Source organism: Aspergillus brunneoviolaceus (assembly GCF_003184695.1).
Source record: "Aspergillus brunneoviolaceus CBS 621.78 unplaced genomic scaffold BO95scaffold_91, whole genome shotgun sequence".
NCBI lineage: Eukaryota > Fungi > Ascomycota > Eurotiomycetes > Eurotiales > Aspergillaceae > Aspergillus > Aspergillus brunneoviolaceus.
The window spans coordinates 112,948-128,640 of record NW_020290821.1 but is presented as its reverse complement, the minus strand read 5'-3'; the positions used below and the strand labels follow the sequence as shown (position 1 = coordinate 128,640).

General features: G+C 47.4%; 4 protein-coding genes across 4 annotated transcripts; 1 reads left to right on the top strand and 3 right to left on the bottom strand.

The window, feature by feature from the left end:
- Positions 1 to 364: 364 nt before the first annotated feature.
- BO95DRAFT_447542 (DNA-directed RNA polymerase II core subunit RPB11) lies at positions 365 to 2,025 on the bottom strand. The gene is made up of 4 exons (XM_025587644.1): positions 1,678 to 2,025; positions 1,062 to 1,120; positions 891 to 1,000; positions 365 to 827 (listed from the first exon to the last, which is right to left on the bottom strand). The coding sequence occupies exons 1-4, from the start codon at positions 1,692 to 1,694 to the stop codon at positions 627 to 629; spliced, it is 387 nt and encodes a 128-aa protein (XP_025437326.1). The 5' UTR covers positions 1,695 to 2,025; the 3' UTR covers positions 365 to 626.
- A 990-nt stretch (positions 2,026 to 3,015) lies between these two features.
- BO95DRAFT_436357 (uncharacterized protein) lies at positions 3,016 to 6,042 on the bottom strand (the record flags this gene model as incomplete). The annotated part of the gene is made up of 3 exons (XM_025585227.1): positions 3,016 to 5,211; positions 5,333 to 5,679; positions 5,760 to 6,042. 3 exons carry the CDS (start codon positions 6,040 to 6,042, stop codon positions 3,016 to 3,018), a joined length of 2,826 nt encoding a protein of 941 aa, XP_025437325.1.
- Positions 6,043 to 8,388: 2,346 nt separating this feature from the next.
- rad7 (DNA repair protein Rad7, protein) lies at positions 8,389 to 11,073 on the bottom strand. Its single transcript, XM_025589962.1, has 6 exons — positions 10,970 to 11,073; positions 10,878 to 10,916; positions 10,783 to 10,810; positions 10,182 to 10,712; positions 9,956 to 10,121; positions 8,389 to 9,827 (listed from the first exon to the last, which is right to left on the bottom strand). Coding segments are annotated over exons 1-6 (1,806 nt in total). The 5' UTR covers positions 10,972 to 11,073; the 3' UTR covers positions 8,389 to 8,787.
- Positions 11,074 to 12,396: 1,323 nt separating this feature from the next.
- BO95DRAFT_289435 (DNA repair protein RAD16) lies at positions 12,397 to 15,536 on the top strand. The gene is made up of 10 exons (XM_025581710.1): positions 12,397 to 12,981; positions 13,036 to 13,144; positions 13,196 to 13,270; positions 13,323 to 13,381; positions 13,441 to 13,661; positions 13,718 to 13,764; positions 13,816 to 13,942; positions 13,991 to 14,743; positions 14,808 to 15,053; positions 15,123 to 15,536. Exons 1-9 carry the CDS (start codon positions 12,703 to 12,705, stop codon positions 15,037 to 15,039), a joined length of 1,902 nt encoding a protein of 633 aa, XP_025437323.1. The 5' UTR covers positions 12,397 to 12,702; the 3' UTR covers positions 15,040 to 15,053; positions 15,123 to 15,536.
- Positions 15,537 to 15,693: the final 157 nt, after the last annotated feature.

Below are 15,693 nucleotides of genomic sequence, written 5' to 3'. Positions count from 1 at the left end.
TATATGTAATGCCTCGCTTTAATAAGTCATATGATTTTAAACTAAACTAGATTAAACTAAACTAGATACATATAAATCTTATAAATTCTGTGGCTAATTTCTCTTTTTCTTGATAATTTAATAATTCTTAAGATATTAAGCTTTTCTCTTTAAGCAAGTAAATCTATTAATATTACATCAGTAACCAACACATTTACTGTTAATCTATGTACTAGTACATAGTCGCTACTCCCAAGTACCTGGATAGGGTTAGCCTACGCTCAGCCACCTAGAAGATTACTGAATTAAGAATATAGGCAAGTTACGTGTATACTTTTTGACCCTGCCGTTAGAAAAAAGTATTACCCTGGAACGCTTAAGGCAACGCATTAAGCAAGTTATAGATTAATCACATGTGAAACAAGCAAAGTAAAACAAGCGATAAAAGCACTTAGTCCTAATGACAGATAAATAGATGCATGCGCGTTTCGATTTGTCCATGCAAACAGAGCCAAGTTGAAAACAGCGGGATATTGACAACAAAGGGTATGATGATAACAGAAACATATCCGGCTGGGTAAGTTTAAAGATTCAGCACGTCAGGAATCGCGTAGCAAGTTAATTCTGCGGACAGCAGCGGATAGTGACTATAGTCCATCCTGACCACCGTTCTGCTGTTGAGTGGCCCCCACCATCTTACGGAGCTCATACTCTTTAGTGAATTCTCGGGAGAGAATACCCAGGTCACGCACAAGCTCATGGCAGGCGGTAATAACAGCTTCTTTGGGAGTAATCTCGCCATCTGTCTGTACGCGTAGCAGAAACTGCGGGACAAGCGGATGAGGTACCTATGTACTTCTTGTCAAAATCCATCCTGGCCAGTAGCTATCACTGAACTTGAAAGGGCTTACCTTGTACGCAGCGAAGAGGACGTGAGAGCTCTGTAGCAGGCGAGAACGTATCAAGTTCCCTAGAGTGTGATCCTCTTTATTAAAGGTGAAGATAGCGGAAGAGGGGATGCCTGGTCGAAATCAGAGTTTGTATCATTCACCAGGCAAGGCCGAAAAGGATAAGTGACGCACGAGTATCTATCTCCATTTCGACTTTGCTTTCGCCACTGGCGAGCACAAATGACTCGTAGCTGGTTGAGGAATAGGTCAGTAGATGGACCTTGACCATCACTTGCGAAGAGCCAACGGATCGAATGAACACAAGGGCACAACACTGTCGATCGGACGGAGCCGACCTTTGCTGCTGGTCATGGGACACATTGATCGTGGACTGACAGCCTACTCGAGGCCCGCCGTTGCCGTGTCTCCAACGAGCATAGGCTGTCTCCGGCGGCAGAAGATACTCCTTGCTGGGACTCATGGCCGCAGCCGTCTAACGTGACAATGACTCGGAGCAGGCAGCAAGGGCTCGGTGAAAGGTGATTGACGTAAGGGTGATGTACAGAAGAACGAGACCAAATGGGGAAACAGTAGCAGCAAACACCAACCAGTGTGACGTGGGAATTCATGGGGAAAGGATGAAATGAACAAGAGCAATTGCCATGCAAAGACTCCAAGGTTAGGGTCAGTCAATGAATGACAAAAGCCCTTACAGCTGCACCCATGTGTACAGGTCTTTAATTTCAAACGATAGATGCTGATATGAACAGAAGGAAGAGCCATGCTTCTAACTAAAAGTAATTCTTACCGATCTGGGGCGTTCATCTTGTATTTGGAGTTCAGATATCCAGACGAAGGAGGGGAATTCAAGAAAACCGAAACTAGCCGCGATCCCAACACAGCAGTCAGCAGTATCAGACTCAAGTAAAGAACTATAAAGTAAGCAGAGAGCTGAAGCTGAAGCCAACCCTCTTCCGCTGTATCTTCTTTGTCCCTTAGGAAGGGCGAGGGAGGATAATGAAGCCTAAGCGGCTGTACCGTAGGTAAGTTATAATAGAGAAGTGATACAGAGGATTCACTTGATCAAAATGAGGAATGCAACTTTCCGCTGCTTGAGCTGAACAAAGGCTCTGTACTAAAAGTGAGATTGTTGTAGATGCAAGCAATTTCGGATAATGCTTCGGTAACGTCTGAAGAATCTCGGAATCAAAGCACGTGATCAGCAGTTACTCGGCTATCAGTTCCCCTTTGTGACCAACCACCATTGACTAAACAGTAGTAACTTAACTACCTGAATGTTTTTGCACATTTTTTCCTTCACAAGATAAATAGCTATTATGATCGCAATTATAGACAGGCTCCAGGTTTATTAGACCAGGTGAATAATGTCTGCCTTTTTATATACGTTAAAGATTTGCTCCCAGCTCGGGCCACAATGGTAGGGAATTATATCCCGTGACGTTTTCCGGGTTGCTCAGGGAGGGTCACCCCATGTTTTACAAAAGATACTTCCTTGGACAAGACACTCGTCTCACACCGAAAGGTCGTTGATCTCATCGGAACTCATTGTATAACTTCGACTCCAGCAGGACGTCGATGTCTTCTATCCAAGTGAGAGAGACCGAGGATGTAAGATTATTTTATGGATATCGAGTACATATTAAGTACAGGTTCCAAAAGATACATGCGACATGCAGATGAATGCAAAACATCACAACCCGCACTGGGCTAAAGATAGACAAGCCATTAAAACGCCACTCATAAGCCCTTATCCAGGTCCGTTTCACGAAGACAAAAGACAGGGAAAAAGCTGCTAGCCATTATCACCATCAACCATATCTCAAGTGAGAACAAGCCAAATCACTGGGGCCAACAGTTGTATAGAATCATATCCAGAAAAATAAAAGAGACAGTCGGGAGATGGACCGAGGAAACGAACAGATTTCGAAAATACGGTTGAACAAGAGCAACTGCATAGGCATGCAGAACAGTCAGTTGCTGCGCTGAGATGTCACACAAATGATAACAGATGATTGGGTGAAGGAAGAGATCGCTCCCAGGGAAACAAATCGAGGCGAGAGTGAAAGGTGCATGTGCAAATTTAGGCCTGAGACCTAGAATATATGTCAGGACATAACTGACCATGCTAATGTACTGCATTGAGCAAGTCCCCAAAACTAGATGTTTCCTTCTTCATCCTCCAATTGTTCCTCTTGTCTTCTCGTTTTTTCATCATTTCAGCCCAGCCTTCATCGTCATCGTCATCGTCCACCGCAACGCTGTTACTTGGCTTGGGGTGAGTGGGTGTGGGATTATGGCTGGACAGCGGACGATTAGACATGGCCAACCCGGCTGGAACAACAGCGGAGAGTTTCTCATTCTCGTCGTTACATGAGTTGAATGTGGAATGGAGAGTCGAAGCCCCAGGATCTGGCTGCATCGTGGAGACAGGTCTATAGCGGGAAGCTAACCCAACATTGCTACGTTCGGACGGGGCAATAGAGGGTGCATAGCCTTGACCTGCTGGGGTGCCAGGCCTGAGGGCCCCAGACGCATATGGCAAAGCCGGGGCATTCAATCGAGAAGAGGCGTTGGGGTCAAGCATGCTGAGCGTCCTGTGGTCAGCTTGGTGACCAGGCGATGCACCGCTCATAGTGTCGGCTGACGGCATCGACGACGGCCGCATGTTGACACTGGCTCCCAGACCGGGTAGAGGGCCGCCCTGGATTGTAGTTTGAGGAACGTTCTGGCCACCCTGGATTTGAATCATCTGTTGCATCCATTGCATCTGCATCTGCACCATTTGCGTCATTTGCTGTGAAAGTTGTATTTGTGCCTGCTCCGTTGCAGATATCGATGGCTGCGAGCTAGTCATAGTGGTCGAATTCAGGTTCATCATAGTGTAAGGTCTGGGAATACCACCAGGATGAACTGCCGATCCGGATACTCCACCAGCCTGATAGTCATACATGGCTTGGGTGTTGGGACTTCCCCTTCTCATGGCTCTAGCCCGTTCCTCAGTAGCAATGACCCCCACTAAGCCTCCTGGAGGTAACGCGGGCGATTGGCCACCATGCACAGACGCGCCTCCTCCTAGGGCTAGAGATTCTCTGTTAGAGGGGTTGACCAGGCTTGCACCAAAATATGGGTCTCGAGGCAGATTTCGGGCGAAGACAGGTAAGCTACTACGGTTCGCCATATCCTGTTCTGCGGCCGACCCCGGAGAAGATATATATGGCTGTTGAAAGGAGTTTCGAAGATTGGGTATAGAGTTAGAAGGTGTTAGGCGACTGGGAGGCCGATTCCTGTTTGGGAAACCATGTGCTGCAAGAATCCCCAATGGAATCTCTTCGTCATCATCACCATCACTGCTCTTGCCGCTTCCGGATAGATTGCCTTGTTGCAACAAGTTTGGTGCACTCTTGCTAGCCCGATCAATGTCTGTCGGCAGGGCAGGAGCGGAAGATTGTTGGCCCGTCACTTTCATCATTTGCTGTCGGTAGACAGAAAGATGAGCCTCCTGCTTCCGTCTCTGCCTTTCAGCCTCACGGTTTTTCTCTGTTTCATCCTCCTCTTCGTAATCGCTTTCGCCGGACTTCTCACTTATAGATGCGTCGCTTGTGGATCTTCTGAGCTCCTGTTGTTGTCTATAGTGTTCAAATTGGGAGGGCGTCATGATCTTATTTGCTGAAGAGGCAGATGTCGGTTGATATCTTTCGTATTGTGCGGCCAGGTGAGCATGTGCCGCAATTGAAGCATCAAGGTTGTTGTGTTCCGCTGGCCCAACTAACGTCGGAGGCCCTTGGTGCTCAGTATGAGCCGCACCCACTGACAAGTCTTCGTTCTGGAAGAGGGATGACTCGTTCTCGGCGTCTGAAACGCCTTTGTCGGACGTGGATAATACCTGTACACCCTTTTTGCCAGAATAAAGAGACTCCATGATTAATTTAGCATCTTCGTCGTCGACAGGTGCGGAGTCGCGTTTGCTTGTATATATCACACTTCGCCTCAATCCCTTATCAGAGGCAGTCTGTGGTTTGTCGAGAGATCGATGAGAGGTAGTTGCGGCCGCAAACGACACGACATGGGGTAGCGCTGCAGATCTTGGCCTTTCTCCCGCGGAAACTGTACTCATTTCTGGGCGTGCATGCTGTCTACCGAGCTGTTCTCTGGGCGAATCGATGGCTGCGAGTAAACCATCTTCAGAATGTCGGCTATCCCAGGAGTAAGGAGACGGCTCAACTTCCTGCGATCGATCAGTATCAATGGGTGTTGGGCGGGGGACCCTTTCATCTTTTCTCGCAGGACCTTCGTGTCCAGACTTGCGTGGTGCTGACGAGTCCTAGAAGACATGTTAGAAATCGACACCGACTAGCTTAATGTAGAAATCAGCAAAGACCCTTACGGAGTCTTTGAGGGGGCCCTGCGGCAGAGTCGACGTAGAGGCAGAGGCATTGACATACCGGTTGTAAAGCTCTCTCTTGTGATGAATCCTGTGGAGTATAGTAGCGCTTTTCAAGGCTACCGAACATGTTCTGAAAATCGTCTTCCATCTCATTGAATTGCAGCTCTGTCTCGGGAAGTCTCGGTGCGGTCGCAGTGCTTGTTGTGCTCGCAGTCATAGCTCGGTTTCTTGAGGGTCCAGAAATGGATGATTGAGATTGCGGAACCGCAGCCGAAGTTTTCGAAAATCTCCCACCGAAAGAAAATGTTCGCCCGGCTGCCCGAAGTGCACCAGAGATAGGAGGGATTGGTATCTCGTACAAGTTCCGCGAATGCGGGGACTGAGCCTCAATCGGAGGCGCTCCGTCTGTTGACCGGCGTGTAGACTGAGAAAAGCGGGCCGAAGGATTTCCTTCGTATGGACTTTTCCACCACGATCGTTAGTACCTTGATAGTAGAAAAGTGTAGTAGGGAGAGCATCATACGAATTGCGTGAATGGTGGTTTTCCGACGCTGAAAATATGTTGCTACCATCGTCTTCGGATGGCGAATACAGAGGTTGACCTTCGCTTAGCCTCTTCGACATCAGGTTGCCATCACTGGAGGATTTCTTGTCGGCGGATGGTCGTTCAAAAACCTTAAATGATGACTGAGGAGGATTTTCCACCTCCTCGAGAGCATTGCCAGACGATTTTCGTCGAGCGAAACCTTTGGGAAGCTTTATTGGCATCTGGACTGAAACCGAAGCGACCACTAGCGAAGCCGGAACCACTTCCAGATGGGATTAGCAAGCTACGCCAGCTCCCAGAATCCGCAATACTCCAGCCCCTGCCTGTTGGCGCTATTGTTGTCCCATAAAAAATTACCGGCGTGGTGGAGGAAGGGAAATTGGACTGAGGAATGGCCCGCGTAGCTGAGGGAGAGAGAACCGGCGTGGTTTTTCGAAAAGGGTGCTGGGTGTGCTTGGAATAATTCTGGGCCTTGTCTGAAAACCACACAGATTTCGATCGCAGCGGGGCGGAGAGAAGCCTGCTCACGAGAAGAATGATATTTCAAGCAAAGAAGTGGATGACGTGAAGGAAATGAGATAGCGTCAAGGCAGATCAGTGTGTGGTAGATGTGGATGCTTGGGAGGCTTCGAGCTCACTCAGGGGTCTCCGAAGAATCTGGTTTGAAGAGGCGAGGTGGCCCAAGGGAGCTTTCTTTCTGATACAGCGTATACGTATAATGATCGATCAGCAGCGGCTGGGACCCTCACAGTCCACTAGCGGGTCCTTGGAAAGGGCTGGTTGGTTCAAGTGATTTTCTTAAGCGACTTAACTTCTTAAGTGAGTTTCCAGCATTTGTGGGTATAGAGGAGGGGTTGGTTGTGCGCGTATGAACAATGAACGATCGCTAGGTTTTCTGCGACGGGGTCTCGAAAGGCAAAACGAAAACAAACTGCCTAGGGGACAGGAGAGAATGAGGGGAGAAGAAGGAGATGGATTCAAATGACAAAGACAGCTCGGAGCGCAACCCTAGTTTGCTAACTTAGTTGGTCGGTCAACTAGTCATTTTGATAGGCTAGACTAGAATAGTCCAGTTTTTCAGGTACGTATTATTATTTTCGACTGGAATGGATTATGGATGGAATGTTAAACGTAGTTATAATACAGATGTAATAAGGGCGGCAAAAATAGACGAAACCCAGACAGCTAGGCACCCCTTGAGTTTTGAGTACTAGGTATCCGCACGTATGTACAGTACGGAGTACAAAGTAGATTTCACCTTGCAATATGAAGTCCATTTGTTGTGTGCTAAGGACTCTTACAAAGTCAAAATGGAGTAACAACTTCAGCCAGGAGGAATCGACTCAAACTCGTGACTTGTCATTCTTGACAATGGGTTGGTGGTTACTGGACTACTCGAATAAGTCTGCATCTCACGAGTCCTCAACACTGTCTGTCATCAGAAATCCACCAGACCCTGGATGTGCCAGTGGGGTGTGGAACCCAAAACACTAAATACGTACGTACTCAGTAAGTTAGTACCTAGACTACCATTAGTAGTCGTCTTTTCTAGTCTCATATCTAAGCCTCATAGGGGAGAGGGAAGGGAGGTGGGGGGCGAATGTTGCTAATTATAGTAGCACCCTTTTCTTCTTCCGCCCGTGACGGGAATCCTCCTTTTTCTGCTTCTTCTTCTTCTTTTTCTCCTTCTTGTCCTACCTCATGGAGGAGGCTTGAACAGCTCAGCCAAATTCTGTTCATAGTTTGAATGTTGGTGAAATATTCTGTGTGGCAGAAAGCTCCCAGAGGAGAAGCCTGTTCTATGGACAGCGAATCAAACAAAGAGGGGCTGGGGGCGGGCGGCCCGACTGTGCCTGGTGCCTGTTTGGAAAAAGTCCGGCTGCGGAACCAATCTTATACGGTACCTACTGAGTAAAAGGGGAGTGATGTAAATTCAGACTTCGGTAGGTAGCGTGTGGCAGTAGCGACGGGGATGAAGAAAGAAGTACAAAAAAGGTCCTCAGATAGAAGAAGAGTGTGAAGAGTTGGTCGGCAACTTCACACTGTACCACCAATATTACTCACTCTGTACTACGGCAGTTATATCATCCATCTTTATGACTGTCCGGCAACGCAAGGGGCCGTCGAAAGGTTGGCTGGTTCGATTCTCAAGCCCGCTGCTATTGATTCGAGTTTATTGGAGGCTTGAGGCACCAGGTTCTGTACCGACCACAGCAGGAAGCTTCAATAATGGTCGACTCGGGAGGTACTATCTTATCACATGATCATACAACTACTCCGTAGCTTGTGGGGGGCTACGATACCATAATTGTATCGTATACACTCTGTTGTAACTACAGCATGGATGCGCGGACTCGATGTGTATGGCCTGTCTTCATGCACAGACTATATCCATTGTAGACATCAACAAACAAGCTCTCACCTATTCAGGTTTTATGACCAGCATACCTAATTCAATTACTCTGTGGTAGTCACTCTACTTTTACATTACCTACTGGCCGCCAAAACTCGTTATCACGTGATAGCATAGTAGGTTCATTCGAGTCCCCACCATCAACGGATCATGACAGAAAATGAAACACACAGGACGTTGAATTTGGTTATCGGGGCTCATGTCCCTTTCGTCATCCTTTCACAATAGGAAGAATCCCCGAGTGCATTCAAATTAGTCAGCATACAAGCCAGCTCTCCCCTATCTCTCCCAGTATCTTTACCAGTGGCTTCATAAACGATACGTAGATTTTCAATGCACTGAGAAGCCTCGGGATGAAGGCGATGGCACTTCAGGTATGCGCATGTTTAAAAAACCACAGAAGGCTTCTCGCCAGGTATGATATTAAATGACCTGACCATATTTCCTGATTTCGAGAGTCTGTTATGAAAACAACAAATGAAATTAACCCGTGATACTTTTGACCCTGGTAGCCATCAATTCATTCCTAGCTGATTTAGGAGTCCCCGTCTTGTTAGACATTGACAACCATCGATTGTGATTGAGAAGTTCCCTCCAATACAAAGGAGTCTTGTGCCTTCAAGCCACCTATCAACGCAACACCTGGAGGTATCTTGATATGGCGGATGTTAAAGCAGGCGAAAGCCACCAACTTTTGTATATTTGGGCAACTTCGAAAGATCTGACCCACGAGATAATCATCCATAAGCGTATGGAACGATACGTCGAGCTCCCTCAGACGGGAATATGTGCGCCCATCCGAGAAAACCTCAGCAAAGGCAGCATGTGATATGTGACGACAGGACGAGATATTCAACTTGCGAATCATAGAGCCTGAATGATTCATGAGTGCAATAAACCCATGAGATGCAAGTCCTGTGGCTTCTGCCGGACCATCTGGGTTAGCATTATCGATATCACGGGTTGATGAAAGATCCACTATCTCTAGAGCAGGATTTTGCCAGTCTGAAAAAAGACGCACAAATCCCTTGTCACTGCATGTGACGTTATTCGAGAAGCGTAATTTGGTCAATGTCCTGCACTTGGCGTGGATCATGTCAAGCAGATGGTCATCCGCAGTAGTGAAGCCTTCTAATGACAATGTTTGCAAGCTTGGCCCCACCTGATTTATGGTCTGAAGAAGAGTTTCGTTCCCCACTTCCTGGTAAAAGTGTAAAGACAAATGCACCAAGCTTGTCAGGTTAGAAATGGCTTGAAGTGAACGATCCCCAAGCATCCAGCAGTGTTTCAATTTCAAACACCGAAGTGCAGTACAGCAGCTGATCAACGCCTCCACGGTTTCGTTATCCAAAGAGCAGTCAAGGTTGGACAATTTGAGGCTCTCTAGCTGTGGTCCTAGCCTTTGGAACAGCTGCCGCCATGAGGGATCGGACACCAAGTTGGTAGCATCTAACTGTAAGCTCTTTATTTGGAGATCACGGCTCAACATGTAGCCCACGACCTGATCTTTCAATTGACCTGCAAAGCGAAGGTTGACATGAGTCACAGAAGGCATGAATGCGAAAATCTTCTCAAAGTCCTGCGTTTCAAGCTCTGAGTGTCGTCTGTTAGTTCCCATTAATTGGGGGAAAGCATGGAGCGAAGAGCAGAAAGTTTGTGTGATAGAAAGAGTGAGAATGCCACAGGAGGATAAGGGAACTGAACTGGAGATGAAAACGTACTAGCGGCATCGAAAATATCGATAGAGTTAAGGTCTGGGCGAAGGAAAAGATTGAGAGTCCGAGGTGTCATGACCCGCCTTTTGGAGAGTATCTGACTCAGACGAAGCAATAGTTGTGGTGGCAAGTCACCAAACTCTTCGATATCGTTGATATTATCTGCAACTTTCTACCAGTCATGGTATTAGGTCAAAGCGCAGCGACTTCAAATGTGTGGCGATCAACGTACCTTCGTGCACATCTCGGCCAAGCTCAGGGCACCTTGTTGAGCAAGTCCGTCGAGAAGATTGCTCTGATTTTGACGTCGACTAGTTCTTGGTCCGCGCTTCTTTGCCTTTGCTTTTCTCTCGCTGTCTGTTTGTGCCTTTGAGCATGTAGCACAAAGAAGACCGTGGTTTGGTCCTGTCTTGCTGTATGGAGTAACTGTGAAGCGTTTACTGCATAGCTCGCAATTGCCAAGCTGGCCCGGCATCGGACGCGATCGTTCGTGCATCATCTCGCGGGCGATGAAATCGTCATCATCATCTGGCTCGCCAGTTCGTCGCGCCTTGCGTCGGGCGAACTCTTTACTTTGCTTGATTTTGGCCAGAGTAACAATCTCTCTACGCTTTCGCTTCTTCTGCTGCTCTGGCGACTCACTAGTGCCCTCATGTGCAGAGTCTTCATCATAGTTTTCTTGATCCTCATCAACCTGGCGTTCTGCATCTCTCAAACGTCTTTGGTAGTCTTGATGGATTTGAGCCGCGGATATGTTGTTGGACTGGAAAATGGAACATTAGAAACTCATTCATATTGGGTGAACGGCGAGGTTAGAATTGAACAGTACATACAGCGAGGAAATCGGTAAGTGCCGAATGCCTATGATGTATTATGAGTAGTCCGTCGTGATATAGAGGTAATCAGGGAAGTGTCATTGAGAACATACGGGCCTCGGATTTGGTTCCTTGTCTGTCTTCTCTCGCTCCTTCAACATGTCAGTGAGACACACAGCGGCTTGCTCAAGGTAATGGTACATACATTTTGGTTGAATAAAATAAACTGTGGATGGGATATGAGATACTTTTGGAAAGCTCAACTTCTGCAGCAGAAATGATCAGCAGGGTTATAAAGAGAGATCCTGGCTGGTCACAGGATTCCGTGCTGATTTCGCGTTCCACTTAACGCGAGGTCCACCAAGGCGGCTGCTTATCGCCTCCGGGGTGGCAAATCAAGGAATACTTGAGAAGGGATTGAAGTTTTGAAGAGATAGGTCTGAAAACCCGTACTTTGGTAAGTGGAGCGTTTACTTTTGTCTCTTTCTTTCACTTTTGCCTCTCTGCCTCTCTCCCTTTTTTTTCTCTCTCTTTTCCGTCGCATTTCTACCTGTCTCTGACTCATCTGTTTTCTCTGTCGACTGTCCTTTACCTCTTTCCGCTAACCTCACACCGGCTAGACCCTGATCCCGCACCTTTCTTATCGGTCATCCATCCCTTCACACATTACACTACTGATAATACCCGCGTTCCACCGACTACGAGATCTATCCCACGGGTATCAGTCTGTTCTTTGTGTGCAGTGACCAGGCAACCAAGTGATCAGCATAATGGGAAGAAGTCCATCTACCAGGCAGCAAGGGCGGTTATCAAATACTGGTAAGGCGAAGACTTGCTATCTTATCCCATGCTGAATGACACGGGTGCTCAACCTGCAATAAGTTATAACACATTGAGAACAAAACTTGGAGATATTATGAGAGATGGCAACTCCGATACTAGCTGACCTGTGATGTATAGACCCCGTGGCAGTCCTTCCCAGACGCACTTCTGCGCGGCTGAATCGAACGTCTTTGACCTCGTCAGTCAGCTTTTCCCAGGCAGAGAACAATGACAGATGCGGCCCTTTTCCAGCGAATATGGGAGATCAAGAGAAGAAGCCGATATCTATCGAAATTGCTATACCTTCCAGGAAAGCGGCAACATCATCCGAGTCTGAAACTTCTCTGCTGGACGAGGGTTCTTCCGGGGTCTCAACGCGAACATACAGTACGCCAGCGACCAGCACTGCAGCTACACCAGTCGAATCTGATGCATCTGGGTCGAAGAAGCGAGTTAGTGCCTCTGCTCGTGCGCGAGAACTACATTCAAACACTATGTCCCTAAACTCATCCCGAGGGTTGAAGAGACCTGCCGCATCTATGTTTTTTACGACCTTCACGACGGATGCTGCTCTGGCGGAGGCTCTACAGGCTCAAGAATTTCAAGGGCGGTCACCAAAGCAACCTAAATCGTCACGTCACTCTACTTCAGGCAGCGATTCCTCTGCAACTGACATGGGACGCTCAGTAGAAAATGAGAGTCTCCATGCACAGCATCTTTCATCCAGAAAACGGCCGCTTCGATCAGCTCAGATCAGCAACGCTCTGTGTGATGACGAACCTACAGGTGACGAGATGAGAACTGACCAAACGGATATCTCCTCAAGTGAATCCGATCTCAGCGAGTTTTCGTATTCTCTGACCGAGGTCAGCGAAGATGAAGATGCCGAGCCACAGGAGCCAACCAGAAGTAGGGCTGTACGGAATTCTGGAGTTTCAAGGACGCCACGACAAGGTCCTATATCGGCTCGAAGCAGTTCTTCAGTCCCAGGGGATGTTTGGATGACACGTCGGGTATGTTCTTTGAATGAAGTTGCTGGAAACGTATCACTAAATCACTCTGTAGGCTATCAGGGAACGGAAGAAATTAGAGAAGCAGCACCCATCCGTCACAACGATGTGGGATGATTTGGCAAAATTGCCTCCAATCAAGCCGGTAGCGGCAACTCAACCAAGTGGTATTTCAAGGACGCTCAAGTCATTCCAGCTCGAGGGTCTCAACTGGATGATGCAGCAAGAGCAATCGCAGTATAAGGGAGGTCTCCTAGGAGATGAGATGGGAATGGGTAAAACAATTCAGGCTGTTTCCCTCATTATGTCCGATTACCCGGCCGGAATGCCATCGCTTGTGGTAGTACCTCCAGTTGCTCTGATGCAATGGCAGTCCGAGATCAAGGTTTGCTTCTCGGTTTCTCTCAGTGTTTCAACATGGCTGACTTCTTTTCTTCAGGAGTACACAAGTGGTGTATTGAAAGTTCTTGTCTATCATAATTCCAACCCCAAGGTCAAGACTCTTTCAAAAAAGGAGTTGGAAACATATGATGTGATTATGATTTCTTGTAGGTGATTAGATGAGCTAGAACATGAAACTGAGACTTACAATTGTTCAGATTCTGGCCTTGAGTCAATCCATCGCAAAGAGTGGAAGGGTTGGAACAGAAATGATGGGATCGTGAAGGAGGACAGTAAGTGATACACATTTCAATGTGTTTCATATGCATACTTACAACAACGCAGGCGTCATTCATTCCATCAAATACCACCGACTGATCCTGGACGAAGCGCACAGTATTAAGGTAAGCTTGGTGTGTCCGCTCCTGACTAGGAAGCTCGAATACTAAACCCAAAACACTAGCAACGGACAACGAGTGTTGCCCGCGCCTGTTTCGCATTAAAAGCCAAGTTCAAGTGGTGTCTCTCTGGCACACCGGTTCAGAATAGGATTGGCGAATTCTTCTCACTGCTTCGTTTCTTGGAAGTCCGTCCTTTCGCCTGCTATTTCTGTAAGCAATGCAAGTGTCAACAACTTCATTGGTCACAGGATGCAGAAAAACGGTGCACTACATGTAAACATAGGTAAGTTTCATTTCAGTGCTTTTTGTGTTGTTTTCCACTGTTAACATCCACTGTAGTGGCTTCAGTCACGTGTCCGTTTTCAACCAGGAGATTCTCAATCCCAGTAAGAGCTTCACAAGTCGTCCACTTCTGAGACTAGTCTAACTGAGAGCAGTAACTGAAAGAGACAATGCTCATGCTAGAAAGGAAGCTTTGGCAAAATTGCGCCTCTTGACGGATAGGATCATGTTGCGACGAATCAAGCGAGATCATACAGCTTCTATGGAGCTTCCACCCAAACGGTTTGTTACATTCTGCAAGTTGATTGAGCTGCGCTGACTTGTCTCCAGTGTTGTCATCCGTAATGAATTCTTTGGAGAAATCGAACGTGATTTCTCTAGGAGTATCATGACAAACTCTACTCGCCAATTTGATACCTACGTGAGCCGCGGTGTCATGCTGAACAATTACGCCAATATTTTCGGACTTATCATGCAGATGCGACAAGTGGCGAACCATCCCGATCTCATTTTGAAAAAACATGCTCAGAGCGGACAGAATGTTCTTGTCTGTAGTATATGTGATGAACCTGCAGAGGAAGCAATCAGATCTCGCTGTCATCATGAATTTTGCCGCAGATGTGTCAAAGACTATGTTCAATCCTCTGGAATCAAGTCTGTGGTCGACTGCCCTCGTTGTCACATTCCCTTGTCGATCGACTTCGAGCAGCCCGATATCGAACAGGAAGAGGAGCACGTCAAGAAGAACTCTATCATCAATCGCATCCGAATGGAGGACTGGACGTCGTCGACTAAGATTGAAATGCTGGTTTATGAGTTGTACAAGCTTCGAAGCAAGAAACAGACACATAAATCAATCGTCTTTTCGCAGTTCACCTCCATGCTACAGCTTGTCGAGTGGCGCCTACGCCGAGCCGGTTTCAATACAGTCATGCTCGACGGCACAATGACACCAGCGCAACGGCAAAAGTCGATTGAATACTTCATGAACAACGTGGATGTCGAGGTGTTTCTCGTCTCACTCAAAGCAGGTGGTGTAGCACTGAATTTGACCGAGGCGTCGAGAGTCTTTATCATTGACCCGTAAGTTTTTCAAAGGCGGTGGATCTTATCTTTCTTCTTGTCCACTGATGTTTCATGGTCCTAGATGGTGGAACCCCGCCGCTGAATGGCAGAGTGCGGATCGCTGCCACCGCATCGGGCAGCGCCGACCCTGCGTCATCACTCGACTCTGCATAGAAGATTCAGTAGAATCTCGCATTGTGTTATTACAGGAGAAGAAGGCCAATCTCATCAATGGCACCCTTAACAAGGATCAGGGGGAGGCTCTGGAAAAACTTACTCCAGAAGATATGCAATTTTTATTCCGAGGATCTTGAAATGCATAAGACACGTGGGTGGTCCGGGCCTGACCTGTTATCCATTATCTCATGGCAATTGTTGATGCCGGGAAATCTGCCAGGTATCCCGTGCTACCAGTAGATGGGGATCCACTTGTTCTACTGAGACATAAGAGTACAACCAGACACTCTAAAGTGCCTGGATCATTATCCGTGGGATGGTTGGTCATACACCAGAACCGAATTCAACGCGGCAGCCTAGAATGACGTCACTCGATTGCGATAACCAAATGCAAATGTGAGTATTTAGTCTGCATTCTGTACATCCATGGGGACATGAACAACCTCTCTGCTGTGAATAATCGCTCTCCCGCTCGTTCTCTTCTTATGCAAACCTAATCTCTTACCTCATATCATTCCAAGTCTCGTCGGCGCATGGTACTCTGGAATACCGAAGTGTACATCGATCAGGGACTGTGCACAGTGGACACTGTATAAGACAGGCTCATTATTAGGCGCTGTGCACTTTTACTTGTTAAGCGACGATGTACCTGTTTATTTACCTATTACGTACTGTGAAATCTGTAACTGATTAGGTGGAACGTGGTCTCCGCTACGCCCTACAGGGAGACTCGGTCCCGTCCTTCCGTCATCGTCCAAACCTCCTGGGGACACGATCGACGGGAAAGAAGC